The sequence below is a fragment of the Melozone crissalis genome, unplaced genomic scaffold (assembly GCF_028551555.1).
Source record: "Melozone crissalis strain CALT ecotype California unplaced genomic scaffold, PUWL_Pcris_2 ptg000038l_1, whole genome shotgun sequence".
Taxonomy (NCBI): domain Eukaryota; kingdom Metazoa; phylum Chordata; class Aves; order Passeriformes; family Passerellidae; genus Melozone; species Melozone crissalis.
The window spans coordinates 3,525,370-3,540,357 of NW_026535816.1; the positions used below are offsets into that span (position 1 = coordinate 3,525,370).

The 14,988-nt window shown below is 41.3% G+C and overlaps 1 protein-coding gene across 1 annotated transcript in view; it reads left to right on the forward strand.

Moving 5' to 3' along the window:
• Positions 1–12,100, forward strand: part of PRMT3 (protein arginine methyltransferase 3) — a 54,013-nt gene extending 41,913 nt beyond the window's left edge. The window contains exons 13-15 of the mRNA XM_054283720.1: positions 991–1,041; positions 1,235–1,322; positions 11,467–12,100. Of these exons, the coding sequence (XP_054139695.1) occupies positions 991–1,041; positions 1,235–1,322; positions 11,467–11,576 (249 nt within the window). The 3' untranslated portion in view covers positions 11,577–12,100. The remainder of the gene's footprint in view (positions 1–990; positions 1,042–1,234; positions 1,323–11,466) is intronic.
• The last annotated feature ends 2,888 nt before the right edge of the window (positions 12,101–14,988 follow it).

Genomic DNA, 14,988 nt, shown 5'->3' on the forward strand with positions numbered 1-14,988 from the left:
CTTGTCAGGAAAGCAGTCCAGCATTAAAAGACTGAGTTGTGATAGTGTCAATATAGTGTTTTGTGTGTGAACATTTTATATCTATTAGTATTAGGAGGATATTCTTCCCTGTGAGGGTGGTGTGGCGCTGGCACAGATTGCCCAGAGAAGCTGTGGAAGTGTTCAGGGTGAGGTTGGATGGGGATGGAGCAACCTGGCTTGGTGAAGTTGTCCCTGCCCACAGCACAGGTTTGGGAACAAGATGATCTTTTAGGCCCCTTCCAACCCAAAGTAGTCCATGATTTCTTTTCCTATTCAAACTGGAAGCAAAGTCCCACTGATGAATTAGGCACTGAAGAGAAAGTCTGTGGATGCTAGGAGTGGGATGGCAGGAGGAGCAGACAAGGAATCATATGGAGAGCTGCTATTAGAATCTGTTAGCTGCTGGAAGGGCCAGCAGGAAGCATTTGTGAGTGTTTTTCCTGGTCTATGTGTGTAGTAAGGAAGAAGAGGATTCCCTGCCTGGTTGTGCTCTGCCTCTGTTCGCAGGGAGCTTCTGTGGAAATTCCTGTTTAGCCTCACAGGGAGGGAACAAATCCTGCAGAATCCCTTGTGGGAAGGATATTGGTGTGAGATTACTGAGGGTCATGGGCAGGAGAAGGACTGAGTTTTGTGTTTGCACACCTGAAAGGCTGTTTTCTCACATATCATTCTGGTTGCGGTTAAGGTGAGTGGGTTGTTTTGGAAATTCATACCAAGATCTGATGTGTAATAAAATGCAGTTACAGTGGGCTGAATATTCTCAAGTGGAGCAAAGGTATAATGGCAGGTTTTTTTTTTTTTAACCTAGAATTTCTAGCATACTTGAAAGCATAAATATAAGCTTGTTCCTCTTGGTAAACACTTGAAAAGAAGTAGAAATTCCAATAAATGCATATATGAATCACAGAATTTTTCTTGAGTGTCATTGTTATTCCTTTATTGTATTTACATTTTCAACTCTTTTTACAGGCAATTGCTGGTTACTTTGATGTATTTTTTGAGAAGAACTGCCATAACAAGGTGAGCATTTGGAGTTATGCATTTTAAAAATGTCTTTGAGAGATGAAGATTTTATTTTGTGTCAAGGTGTTTGGCAGTGAGTCTATTTTGCTGTAGCAAAGACTGCATATGCATCTGTGTTTGGTAATTGATTGATGTGGTGTGATATGAAAAAGATTGTTTTTAATCAAACTCTTGAACTCTCCCATTGCAGGTCTTATTTTCAACGGGTCCCCAGTGTACCAAAACACACTGGAAACAGACAATTTTTCTCCTGGAGAAGCCAATTCCTGTAGAAGCAGGTATATTTAAATTCAGTTGGGGTACAACAACAGTTCTGTTACAGTGCTGTTACCATTAAAGCTAGATACAAAATACTTCAAAAATTATGTAAATTTCAAGTTCAAGAAGAGCTAGTAAATAAATCTTTCAGCTGCTGTTAAAGGAATTTTTTTGTCTCATCAAACCGGGGAAGCATCTGCGTACAAAATTCTGGTCTAAAATTATACATAAATATGTGCATGAGTATCTTGCCAGTGGGCATATCTCTTATACTTGTATAGCTGCATTCTGGAATTTTAGTGAGAAGAGTTCTGTATCAAAGCATTTCTGATGCAGAACAATGTAAGACCAGAACACTGCTATGGACATTCTCTTAATTTTGACGTTACTAATATTCTGAAGTATCAAATTTGTCAAGTGGTTGCACAGGATTCCTTGTAGCCCTCCTGAAGTGTCCTGTATGTAAAGGGATCATGAATATATGCATGGGTTGTATCTGCCACAGTGGGGTTACTCTGGAAAATGAAAACACTTTTAACGAACTCACAGCCATGAACTTCAAGTATTGAATAGGTTTGCTTGGTACACTGTGAAGTTTTATAAAATGGTTAAGTACTGTAATAAGTTTCACCTTGAATTTGATGCAAGTAGAAGGGTTTTCACTGTCATCAGGGATAAGCAAAATTCAGATGATAAACTGTTGAGATGAGGTTTTGAAAACTATAAAGTGATGCTTGTTAGTGGTTTAATTAGGTCTGTTCTTGAGGTCTTGAAAGCACATTTTGTACAAATAGTCAAATATTCCTTGCTTTATAGCAAGGACACAAGTATATCCATGAGTCTCATTGAATGGCCATGCAAGAGGATGGACGTGCCACAGATGAACAGACCCTAACCTCTTATTCCTGTAGAGCTTTCTTTCAGACTCTCACGGACTTTTTACAACGCAAGGAAATGGAGCAGTTACATTTTCATGCTGTTATTTTATTTGTGGCCATTTGGCCACCAGATATTTACTGTTGAACTCTCAGCCAGTGATGAATCTGTTGTCTTTGGGAACCCCTTTTCTTTACACACTAGCAGAACCAAAGGAGGAGCCTCAGAATGGGGCTCATTTTTGCTGGGCAGTTAATAGACTCATGGTAATGTGAGGCCCTGACCAGAGCAGTTTGTAAATAGATCAGGCATACTGGGGGGAAAGCGTAGAAAATGTTGTGTGGACGCTTCTGCACTCAATTGAAGTGCTTTTAGAGTTGCTTCTTCCAGCTACCAGACATGACAACTTTTTACCAGGAGCTTCTTTCCTGGAGGCACTGAGGTTTGTGATACCTGACATACCACTTTTGTCTTTCATGCTTTGAATTTTTATTCTTAAACAATTTTTATTTGCAGTTTCTTAAGTCCTGTCACTTCCTGGGGTGCACCTGTGCTCTGGTGCATTTGTACTTGGCTTGTGTTCTCTGCAGATTCTCTTTCTAGGCAAGGCTGACTAAGATCTCCTTGCTGCTCCTCGTTAAATCTCAATGTCATAGAGTGATTTTTAAAAAGTGCGGTGACATTTATGCACATTATTTCATATTACAGAGATCATTTGACATTTTTCAACTGTGTGAAATTACTGGAGGTGTGCCCCAGCCTAGGTGTGGTGACTTTCTGAAGGCAGCTGCAGAAACAATGTGCCCTGCTAGTGTGAACCCAACCAACCTGACCTTCAAGATCACTTGTGCTGTAACTCCTTCCTTCCTTTTTATTAGCTCGTATTTCTTAACGTTATTCCCATAGCAAATCTTGTTACAGCTGTTTCTCTTTCTTGCTGCCTGTCTCCTTCTCTTTGTAATTGAATTCCCCTTTCCCATCCTTTTGCGCATTCTGTCTGGTTTTCTATCTTACATGAAATTACCACTTACATCTAGGATTGTCTGCCTTTTGCTTCTAGTGTTCAAGAAGATTGAGAGAAACTCCTGATGTAATTTCCTTTTCTTTTGTAATCCCAGTCTTATTTTCTGTAGGATATTTGTTGGTTCTTGATGACATAAGCCCATGCAGAAGGTGCTTCCTGGTACTTACATAGGAATGTATGTTAATTTACATGATTTTTCTGGAGAAACCATTCCCTCTCTTGATCGCTTGACTTTGATCCTTCTCCTTCATTGTTCCAAAAATCTTTCTGCTCAAGACATGTTGTGAGTACAGATTTCCCTATCTTCCTTTTTTATATTCTTCTCTTTGTCTAAATAGTGACTTGAATATTCATCTTGATAATTTGTCATTAGCCAATTTTTTTTGTTTCTTCAGTCTTTCCATTTTCTCAGCTAAACAAACTGTTCAAGCTCATTTTGCAGCCTATTTCAACATGCACTTCCAGCTGTTTCTCTGGTCCCACTTGTTAATGAATTAGCACCACTCCTCATTGAGCCTGGCACGTTGGACTGAGCTGCACTGTGAGTGCCCTGAGCTTTTTGGGAAGCCTTGTCTTCAGAAGGGCTTTCCTCAGTGCAAATGAACTGGAGGCAGAAATAACTGTATTTAGATTAAACATATTTTTGTGTCATTTGAAGCCTTTCTATCTATCCCTGTGTTTACTGGTGTTCATCAGCCCTCTGGAGAAATTCTTAGATTCAGAAATACATCATGGCAATTGAAGGAACATCAAAGATGTACTTTTGACTAAATATATTCATGGAATCATTAAGGTTGGAAAAGACCTTTGGGATCATTGAGTCAAGTCGTTAACCCAGCATTTCCAAGGACACCACTGTAAGAGCCTGAATGAGAGAGGCAGGACTTCAGGGGTCTCCAAAATGCAGTTTATTGTATCCAAGATGTTACAGCAGTCCAGAGTGGTGGGTGACAAAGCTGTGCCTACAGCTGTCAGCTCCAGCTGCAGGCAGGCCTGGAGACCCTTTGGTTTTGGCTACAATGCATTATATACTTTTCTTTTGGTTACAATGCATTATAGACTTTTCTTTGCTGAGCATCTTCATACAGCAGAACCAATCTATACCTTAACTGTTATCTCTAGCCTATCATAACTACTGTAATTACCATATTCATGTTACTGTTCGCCAATCACTAAAAGTCAGTACATTACAGTTTAAGCCAGAAGTTGTTTTTCAGTTTTCTTGCCGTGGAAAATTCTGAGACCTTTTTTCTACTTGCCACATTTGCTGCCTTGTTTGCCTGTGCTCTCTTCCTGCTTGGTAAAAACATCTTCTTGTTTGGGGTGGGTTTATCCTTTGCTCTAAGCCATAAAAGCCCTTCTAACTAATACACCTTGGCCTCCTTGGTTATGCAGTGAGACTGGCTCAGCAATTCTTTTCTTCTATATCAGAACTTGCTTCCATCTCTATTCCTTCATCAGACTGTACATTTAAAAACCTTTCTGCCAAGCATCAATATCTGTGAGACTTCTGTGTCAAGCTTTCATCCTTCTGAACACATCACTAAACCATGTCACTGGGTGATGCATGTACAGTTCCCTGGGCAGCCTGGTCCAGTACTTTACAACCCTTTCCATGAGAAATTTTTCCTAATGTCCAGCCCAGGTGCAACCTGATGCCATTTCCTCTTGTCCTGTTGCTCATGACCTGGGAGAGCACCAGCTCCCACCTGGCTACCAGCTCCTTGCAGGGAGTTGTAGAGAGCCAGAAGGCTGTGGAGAGCCCTGAGCCTTCTTTTCTTTAGGTTGGGCCCCCCCAGGCTCCCTCAGCCCCTTCTCATCAGACGTGTGCTCCAAAGCCTGCCCCAGCTCAGGGCACTCTCCAGCACCCCAAAGTCTTTCTTGTGGAGAGGAGCCCAAAACTGACCCCAGGAGTCAAGGTGGGGCTCAGCAGTGCCCAGAGCAGGGGGACAGCCCTGCTGGCCACACTGCTGCACACCCAAGCCAGAATGCCATTGGTCAAGATAAACTCTTCTTTGTTTCTAGTAAATGTGTGAAAATAAACAGAAATAATGCAACATGAGTCTTACAATAATCTGGCCAATGTTACCATGATGGCGTTCGCTTGTAGCTTTTTAATAGGTAGTGAAAGAAGAATTTGCTAGTGGAAAACACATTTTAAATGTTTTCTTGTTTTGAATGCATCTTTCAGACAGGGCAGTGGCTGTTTTTCCCCAGTGAAGAAAAATGGTTCCCTCAGATTTTTAGTTCTGAGTAAAATAGTAAGGCTGGCTAAAAGCCCCTTATCAGATGCTTTATAGCTTCTGGGGCCATGCCTGGAGTGGTTATAAAGCCCTGATTGTATTTGGTTTTGCTCTGTAAGAGAGGTTGAGCTTACAGATATCCAAACCTGCTGGGTATTTAACTGGAAAATGCTCCTTTATGCCATGGCAAAATTGTTTTGTTCTGCAGTATGAACTAGCTAATTTTCTCAGCTGTTTGATGCCAGGGTGTTTGTTGTAAAAATAGATCTATTTTCTCAGCCATAAAAAGGACTGAATGTTTGATCTACTCTAATGATAGCAGAATCGAGCAGTTGCAAGCCAAAGGATGGGTCTTGGAGCTCATCCTGCCTCCTTTGCTGCTCCTGCACTCCAGGTGTGATGTCTGTGCATCTCTGGGATGGGGTGGGAGAGGTTCATTCTGGCTCCAAAGTCTGGAAAGTGAGGCAATAAAATCCACACCTAATTAATACTGATTGTTTGCCACTGAGTTTCACTGTGATACCTGTGGTAGGTAGATCTGTATATAATGGGAATATGCAAACTGATATATTTAATAGCTAATTGCTGTTCACTTCTCCAGATATAATGTGTGAGTGGGGGATAGCCTCTCACTACTCATGTGTTCTGAAAAACCGGTTTTCTTCCTCATGGACTGTGACAAGAGACTTGAAGCTGATTTTCAGCCAAGTGAAACGAAATAGCATCAGCATGTTGGATATGCTTTAACTGTTTGGCAAGCAATTAAAATTAAACTGGAGAAAGAAGCAATATATCCTGGGTTTTCTCAGACAAAACAGTGATGTATTGTAGGCTCCCTATAGAGTACAAACCTTCTCCTAGAGCCCTTTTAATAGCTTGAACATGTCCTTATTTTGAAGATGGAAATTGAGATCCAAAGCAGTGTCTTTTTCTCCTCAATGGTCAAAAATGAGTCTCTTCCTTTTGTTGTTTGTTGAAATACTCCTGCTAAGCAAACAAAAAATTACATCGCTCTCATTTGGTTGTCTCAATAATTTACTAAATAAGTCAAATGCTTACAAAAATTATTTTAAAGGGCCCATATTTTAAAGAATCTTTTCAATAATAATGCCTTAAGTTAAAACCCAGCTCTGTATGCAGGCAAATTCTATTAGCAATAAAACAGCCTATTGTCAACATTGTGTGCTTTTGCTATTGCCTTGCAGTGCAAATAAAACCTTGATTTGTTTTTCTGTGGTGTTAAAGGGGCTAGCACAGCAAAGCTGGAGCAGAACTCACATGACTGAGCTCCTGTAAAATCCTTGATTATCTTTAGTCCCTCGTCTCTGTAATTGGAAAGCTGTTTGTAAATTTACAAACTGAAAGAATGTTGATTTGTCTACTTAGACAGCACTGTTAAAAGTAGGAAAACAACACTAGCACGATTAATCTGTCTGAATGTTTTGATCCTATACTGAAATACTTCTATATTGTGCATCCCAGTTGGATAATTTGGCTCCTAATTAAGATTTTAGTGTCTGTTTTGCCTGTCTACAGCTGCAACATGGTGTCTGTAGAAATGTGTCTCATTTATTTGCAAGTGGCACCTCCAAAAATGATGCTGGCTTTTAAAATCTAAATGTTAAAACCTGAATTTTGAGGTCACGCTAAGTCTGGCAAGTCCTATGTTGTGTTTATCAAAATCTCCATTTTAAAATGATCATGCTGACTTTTCAGGAACATTTTTGGGTGTGTGTTTCAGGGCACTAAATGGAGAGAATCTCTTCTCATGGCTGTAATAGAGATCCCATATTTAGACAGGAAAACCTGGATGGACTGATGGCACAGATGTTATTTTGGGTGCCTCCCTTTGCAAGTTCTTCAGCTGTGAGGGAATACGGTTCAAACAGCAACAACAATCTGGTTTTCTCAGAATTTTGTCAAACTGCTGAGAGAAAGCTTGGGACAGGGCTATACAGTTTGGAATCTCAGTACAAGAGGTGGTGAATTAAGCTAGTTGTAGGTGAGCGGGTTTGGGCCCTGCAGCTGTGCACTGAGGAGGAGCTGGCTGTCACCATCGCTGTGGCAGCTCTGCGTGCTGCCTGAGCTGTCTGGGCATCTCTGCAGTGCACACAGCTTACCTCAAGCAGCCACACAAACCTGGCTTGCCTCACCCAGCTGGCAGTGCTCACTTCTTTGCAGCAGCCTTGCTCCTGGTTTAAGTTATACATAAATATATGCATAAATTATACATCAATATATGCATGAGTATCTTGCAAGATATGGGCGTATCTCTTATACTTGTATAGCTGCATACTGGAATTTTGGTGAGAAAAGTTCTCTATCAAAGCCTTTCTGATGCAGAACAATGTAAGACCAGAACACTGCTATGGACATTCTCTTTATTTTGACATTGCTCATACTCTGAAGTATCAAATTTGTCAAGTGGTTGCATAGGATTCCTTGTGGCCCTCCTGAAGTGTCCTGTGTTTAAAGGGATCATGGACAAATGTATCTGCCACACTGGGGTTACTCTAGAAAATGAAAACGCTTTTAAAGAACTCACAGCCATCTTTCTTGAGCAGTTGAAAAGTGTCAATTTGGTACCAAAAATCCTCAGAGAATGTACTCAGAACGTGCATGGAGTGGACAGAGCCTCAGGGTAGTTGCAGCAGAGGGTGAGCAGTGATGCAGCAGAAGGCAAACAGCTGATGGGAGCAGCCAGCCCAGAGGGAGGGCACCACAGATGGGTGACACCAAAGGGCAGTGGCTGCTGCTCAGGACAGAAACTGCTGCTTGCATTGCATCACTCTGGCTTGGGGATTCAGTGGGAGAAGTGCCCAGAGGGGAAGGGCGCACTCTGCACTGCTGCAAGTGCCTGAGTTCAAGAGGGTGAATGGGAAGATAAGGATAAGTTCCTGAGTTTAAGGGAAATGCTCTTGGTCCCACTGCAAACTGTGTCAGTCTTTCCTTGTTTTCCATTGTCAGAAGATGGGTGGAATATGCAAACCATTTTCTACCCAAGTAATGCTTTTGAGACATGCTTTTTTTTCTGTTGCATGCTACAAGTCAGTGTTGCATCAGTTATCTAAACTAGATCATGGTTTAATTGTCAGCCTCCAGCAAGGACAACCGTGCTGTGCAGAGCATATCAAATCCTGCTGGTTTGTGACTGGGAAGGCAGAACCCCCTCAGCGGTTCTTTGCATTGTAGGGGAATTGTAAAGGTTCTTTTCACCTGCAGGGCAGTAGTTTGGGTGTGTTCAGCCCAAAGCCCACTGCAGTTTGCTAGCAGCTCTCTGAAACAATTCCAGTGAGCCCTTTCATAAGTTTCTTAGATTTTAATGGTGTTTAGAATAAATAGTGGTTTGAGTACTGTGTTCTTACTTGTCCCACTGTTAGCTTCATAAAACTTTTCCAGGGAAAGAGAAGAAAGAAACCTAGAAGACCTTGATTGCTGGCTGCCTTTGGCAACTCTTTTGAGCCTTTTTTGGGGTCAGAGAGGGAGGAGACACCAAGTTGTGTTGACAGGCAGGGTAGTTCCTCATGTTACAAACTCATTGCCAGGGGTCGTTCCAAGCTTTAAGTGGATGTGATGGATATGCATGCAAGGGACTGTGGATTTCATTTCAGTCTATAAAGGATTTAGGTCAAAACCAAGTCTTTAGATTTCAGTCTATAAAGGATTTGATCAAAACCAAGAATCTTTGGTTTTGATCAAATCCTTTGTAGACTGAAAAGCCATGATCTGTTGGGCCTGGACTCTCCTGATGCTGCAGGATCTCTGCTCTGGGAGATGCCTTGGCTCACAGACTGCAGGCTGGCCCCTGTGTGATTGTATTGCACAGACACAAGTGACAGATGCAGTTGTTTATGGTTTTATGGTGGTAAAAGCCACAATCCAGATAAACTGGCTCAAGTGTGCAGAGCACAGCACTGCAGAGCCTGCAGTCAGACATGCAGTATGTGACAGGGATCAGGATGGACACAGGGATGCCTTTTTTCCTGTGCAGGCCAAGCTTACACAGCACTTCTCCTGAATTTTTCTGCTTTTTCCATTTGGGGGAAAATTTCAAGCCTCTCTGGGGGATAATAAAAATGCAGGGAGGGGATGGTAATGGATTCAGCTTTGTCCTAATCAAACTGCAGTGGCACTGTGTGGTTTACTTGCATTCAGCTGAACGTGATAAGAGCAAGGTGATGCAGCTGAGTCCCAGGGACAGCTTCCTCCAGGCAGCTCCCAGGACAGAGAATGGGGAAAACATCAGTCATTTTCTATCTACATGACATTGATTAATTGTTCAGAACTGCCTTTCAGCTACTGCTGTTGTTTGCTTCAGCCCTCGGAAAAGGCTGCTCCAAAAAGCACATTTAATGTGCTACAGCATGAGGAATAGGGGGAAAATGAATGGATTGCTTTGTTTCATTAACTGTCTTTACTAACAGAGTCTGAAGGTTCTGTTCTCTGAAGTCAGCTATTTATGAAATTATATTTAAGTTTCTGCTTCATTTTTACTGGTTTTTATTAATGTTTGAAATGGGAAGATTGAAGTGTGAATTAATTGAAATAATGGAATTTTAGTTTAGAGAGGCTCTTTAGTCTTACTGAATTGTTATCACAGGATGTTAAAATAAATAGGTCATTTTGTAGCAGTTTTGAAAATCAATGTGTTCAAATCAGGTTAAATTTCCTAGCTGGAGTGGGACTATAATGCCTTTTTTCCTTTATCTTGTCCTTCTCTCTGGCAAACCTTTCTCTGTTTAAATAATCTGTGAAACCGTTTTCACAATTCTCTGCAAGTTGCATTGTGTTATGTCAGTCTTGTAGTGGTGTCTCCAGCTAACTGTTACATGATGAAACAACCCCAAAATGATCAGATTTATTTTTTTCTTCTGATCCTTGGTGCTACAGTTATTCTTGTAGATAAGCCTTTTTGATATTTGAACTGCAACCTTTAACAAAATGTCCTGCATTTGTAACTTACGATTGGGACTTTCTGTCAGTTTACTGTTTGCAGATGCCAGTTGTGCCAAATGGAGAGCTCCAAAATGCTTCCTAAATTTGAAACCAGCTTAGTTTTGAAATTACTATTTATTTTCTTTTTTGCAATAAGGAACCTTTTTATCAGGATATTAACAGCGGCTTGTAGAATCCCAGTGAGTAATGAGCAGCTGGAAGATGCCTTGGATGCAGTGAGATGGAAAAGTAGCAGCAGTGTGGGTGATGAAGATGAGGAGGTCTGATGGGAGAGGAGCAGGGACCTTGCTGCTCTGGACTGGGATCACAGCCTGCTCTCATGTGCTCAGCAGAGTCCTCTGTGAGGATGCAGCTCCTGCAGGTTTAAAATGGGGGGATGAGGTGGCTCAGCAGTGAACTTCCTAAATGTACACATTTACAAGTGTCTGTGTTTATATTTCGTGGGTTACGTATTCCTAATTGACAAATATTCCTTAAATGAAAGGCTTTAGTAAGGACTGGAAAGAAATTGAGATTAGGTTTTTGCCTTTTGTGTAAAAGCATTTGCTCTGGGTGTAACTGAAGGACATGCCTCTCAAATGTTATGACACTGACACCTTCCTGCAATTAATAATATATATACTCGAAATGCCACAGAGATTTCTGTGGTAGTTTCCTGTCAGATTTAGAAAATACGTGGTCAGAATTTAAATGAAATGCAGTGCAAAAACTGAGCACATGGCCCATGCAGCAGGGAGGGAATGTGCTTTTGTGGCTGCATGGTGAATATATCCCAGGGCTGCAGTGGTTTTCCCCAGCCACAGGTGAAGTATTTGGCACATCAGTAATTTGGGTGGACCTCTGAGAAGTGAAGCATCAGCCACAACTTGGCACCTCTCCAGGTTTAACTGCAGTAAAGTTTGACTTAGGCTTGTTGTCAAGAGCTTCGAAAACTTAAACTCCTTTAGACTTTTAAAAATCTGATAATTGAGAACAGCTCCTTGTGCAGCACGGATGCAGCGCATCTCTGCTGTTGCTGTGGGTGGTTGAACACTGTAACCAGAGCCATTCCCTCTTGTTTTCCAGGAGAGGCCCTGAGAGGGAAGGTCACGGTGCGCAAGAACAGGAAGGATCCGCGCTCCCTCTGCATCAGCCTCACCGTGAGGGACACCCAGCAGATCTACAGCCTCCAGTGACACTGGCCATGGCTGGGATGGCTCCTCTCAAATGCTGCACTTGGCTGCTGGTAACTCTCCTGGAGCACCCAAAAATAGTAAACTCCTGTGTTTGTGTGTGTGTGCGCACACAGGAATATGGAAAAGTTACCTGGAGCTGAGGTTTACAACAAAATCAGATCCTGCTGCTTCACGTGGTGTGAGGAAAGCAAGAAAGATGGGTTTGGGTTACCTGAGACTGCTAGGTGAGGAAAAATGAGCCTCAAGTCTTGCTGTAAGGAACAATAAACATGGTCTCTCAAAAATGTTTTATTCTTCCACTGGCAAAATCCTTGTATAGTATTTTTTTGTGAAAGAAGCAGCTTAGTCATGTGTTGAGTCTGTTACTCAACAGTAGCTGGAAAATCCCAATGGGAATAACTTTTGAATTCCAACTGCAAGATTGGGGCAACAAAGATGGTATTTTTACTACACTTCTGCAGTTGAAAAGTTGTACACATTTCAGTTACATTTGTCTAAATAAATGAACCCAGTGTGATATATAATGCAGTTGCTGCTTTCCTTGTGTTCTGTGTAATTGGAAATTCTGTCTATCCTGTGATGGCTCATTTATTTGTGCCTGCAGTTTTTTCTCTACTAACCTGTAGGGCCATAGGTGGGTGGAAGTGTGTATCTTAGCAGCTTTGGGGAAAACACAACAAACCACAAGCAGCTGGGAGGGTGGGTTTGGTTTGGCTTCTTACAGAAACATTGGACACTCAAGGGTTGACTGTTCAAGGGAATGGGGTGTGCATGTAGGGATTCATTTTGATTCCCTTTAGGCTCCTTAAATGTCCTGGTTAACATGTGGATGTTCAGGAGCTCAACTCACATAGCAGGAATGCTCAGGTGCTGATTTTAGATCCCTCAGTTCATGCAAATGAGACTGCACACAGTTCTTAAATTCTATCTGTTTTCAGAATAGGCTTTACTATAAAAAACTTCATTAAAAAATGAGACACACAGAAAAAGTCAAAGATGCAAGTTTTATTCATGCTGAAGCAATTTGCATTATACTTAGCCCAAAGTCAGAGGAGCAAAGATGGATCATGATTCACAAAACTTCTTTTAACATTCAGATAAAACCTGAAGGTTGGTCTGCCTTCTACTTGCAAATCTGTGCCCAAAGTCTGTGTACTTGAAGATAAATAACCCACCTGAAAATTATATGGATGCTCACAGCTCTACTGCTTATTTACATGTATGTTAGTTTTGGGTTTTTTTAATCCTGTCTTCTGCAGTGCTTTTAAATGTTTTGCTAAGCTGTAAAATGATTTTGCTGCTTCTGCCCATGAGAGAGCAGCTAAGCAAGCCCGACAAACCTGGAAGCTTCTGAATGACTCTTCAGTGAGCACCATGCTGGGGTCTCTTAATAGGATTTTTGTGTGTACACCTTGGTTTGACCTTCTAAATTCTGTCCTGTGGGCTGTGCTGTAATGAGACAGATCCAGAGAACCGCAAAGCCTCGATTTCTAATAAAGCTCTACAGAGGATTTGGAGAGCTGGTTTGGGAAATATCGCTTCTGACTAAAAATGTAGGCTGCTAGTGAGGTTTGAAGGGTTTTATGTCAAGGATGTTTCTCTGCTCTGTGTTTAATAGTGCCTGAAGTTCCCAGCAGTAATGACTCTCTGCGTTTTCTGTCCCTGGTTGAAGTTGTCTGAAGGAGGAATTGCAGCAGTGTGTCTTCCCCCAGGTGTGTGGAGTGACACAGCCCTGCTGCGGCTGGCTGCGGAGGACGAGGGGGATTGCAAAATCAAGGGTTGGAAGTCCAGACTTGTGTGAAAAAAGTGATGATTTTAGTTTTAGAAACCAGGTTTAGAAGTACAATTTGCTGCTGCTGTGACAGTGTTCACAGGGGGCCCAGCATGAGGGAAGGGACCAGGATCTGACTCCATGTTTCAGAAGGCTGATTTATTATTTTATGATATATATTACATTAAAACTATACTATAAGAATAGAAGAAAGGATTTCATCAGAAGGCTGGCTAAGAATAGAATAGGAAAGAATGATAACAAAGGCTTGTGTCTCAGACAGAGTCTGAGCCAGCTGACTGTGATTGGCCATTAATTAGAAACAACCACATGAGCCCAATCCCAGATGCACCTGTTGCATTCCACAGCAGCAGATAACCATTGTTTACATTGTGTTCCTGAGGCCTCCCAGCTTCTCAGGAGGAAAATCCTAAGAAAAGGATTTTTCATAAAACATGTCTGTGACACTACTGCTTTTACTACATGGATTAACTGCATAGTAACAGCATTTGGGAGTTTTCAAAGGCAACCAAAAATAAAGTCATGGGTGTATATCTGAGTACACAAACTTTGAAAGGAATGGCAAAGACATTTTACGTTATTTTGTTTATCCAGGCATTGACAGATGTTAGAGCTGGGGAAGTAGTGACATCTAATTAAAAGACAAATACCTTATTACATGGAAAGGGAAATTAGAGGGAAATCTGGCTTTTAATGTTATGAGAACTACAGACAAATTTGCAGAAGGGCTTAGGTGATTAAATAGGTGTAGAAAACATCCAGTTTGAATTGCTTTTATATAACTGGGCAGAAACCTGAAGATGGTTCAGTCCTCCCAGTTTAGTAATGAAGTTTAAACACATACTGTTTGATACAATTCTTGAGTTTATATTAAATTCACAGGTTGATAATTAACTTCACAGAGAAAAGTTGTATTGGTAAATACTAATTTAATTATATTGTTGAGCATCAAAGAGAGGAGAAGCCTTCCTGCTGGTGAGGTGCAAGGAATTAATAGCATATTTTAAAAGCTCATGCTTTTTCAGCGCCTGAATGTAATGTGTAAATGTCTGTTCCCAACTGGCTCAGAATTTTTACCTGCTTTGCTAATTGCCATATATCAAACTGGAAACAACTTCATTTCTCTCCCTTTCTGAATGGCAAGGGTGTTCCTGGGTTTCTTTGAATTACTGATGCCTCCAGGTCCCAGAGCTCTCTGAACCCCTCCCTGCTAAATGAAAAGGCCTCACTCACCCCATGGAAAAACTACCATGAAACAATCAATTTCTGGATTTATAACATTCCTCTTGCTGTTCCTCTAACAATTAACCAAAGTAAAATAAAAGACTGTTAATGACAGTGATAACAAATTAAAGAGGAATAAAGCTTACTCAACATGTTAATTCTATTTTCCACTTGGGTACTACTCAAAACATCAGAGCAAATAGAGTGAGAGCAAATATGTCCCCTGGAAAGCAAACTGGCTGAAGTTAGCCTTTCACAAGTAAGAACTACTACCCAAATACGATTACTCTCCTTGGATCCAGCTGGCAGATGCTAAAATAATCCCCCTTCACATGGTGGTTTGAGAGGCCTTTTCAAATTGCTTTGTTTTCTTCCAAGGAAAAACAGATGAAACGG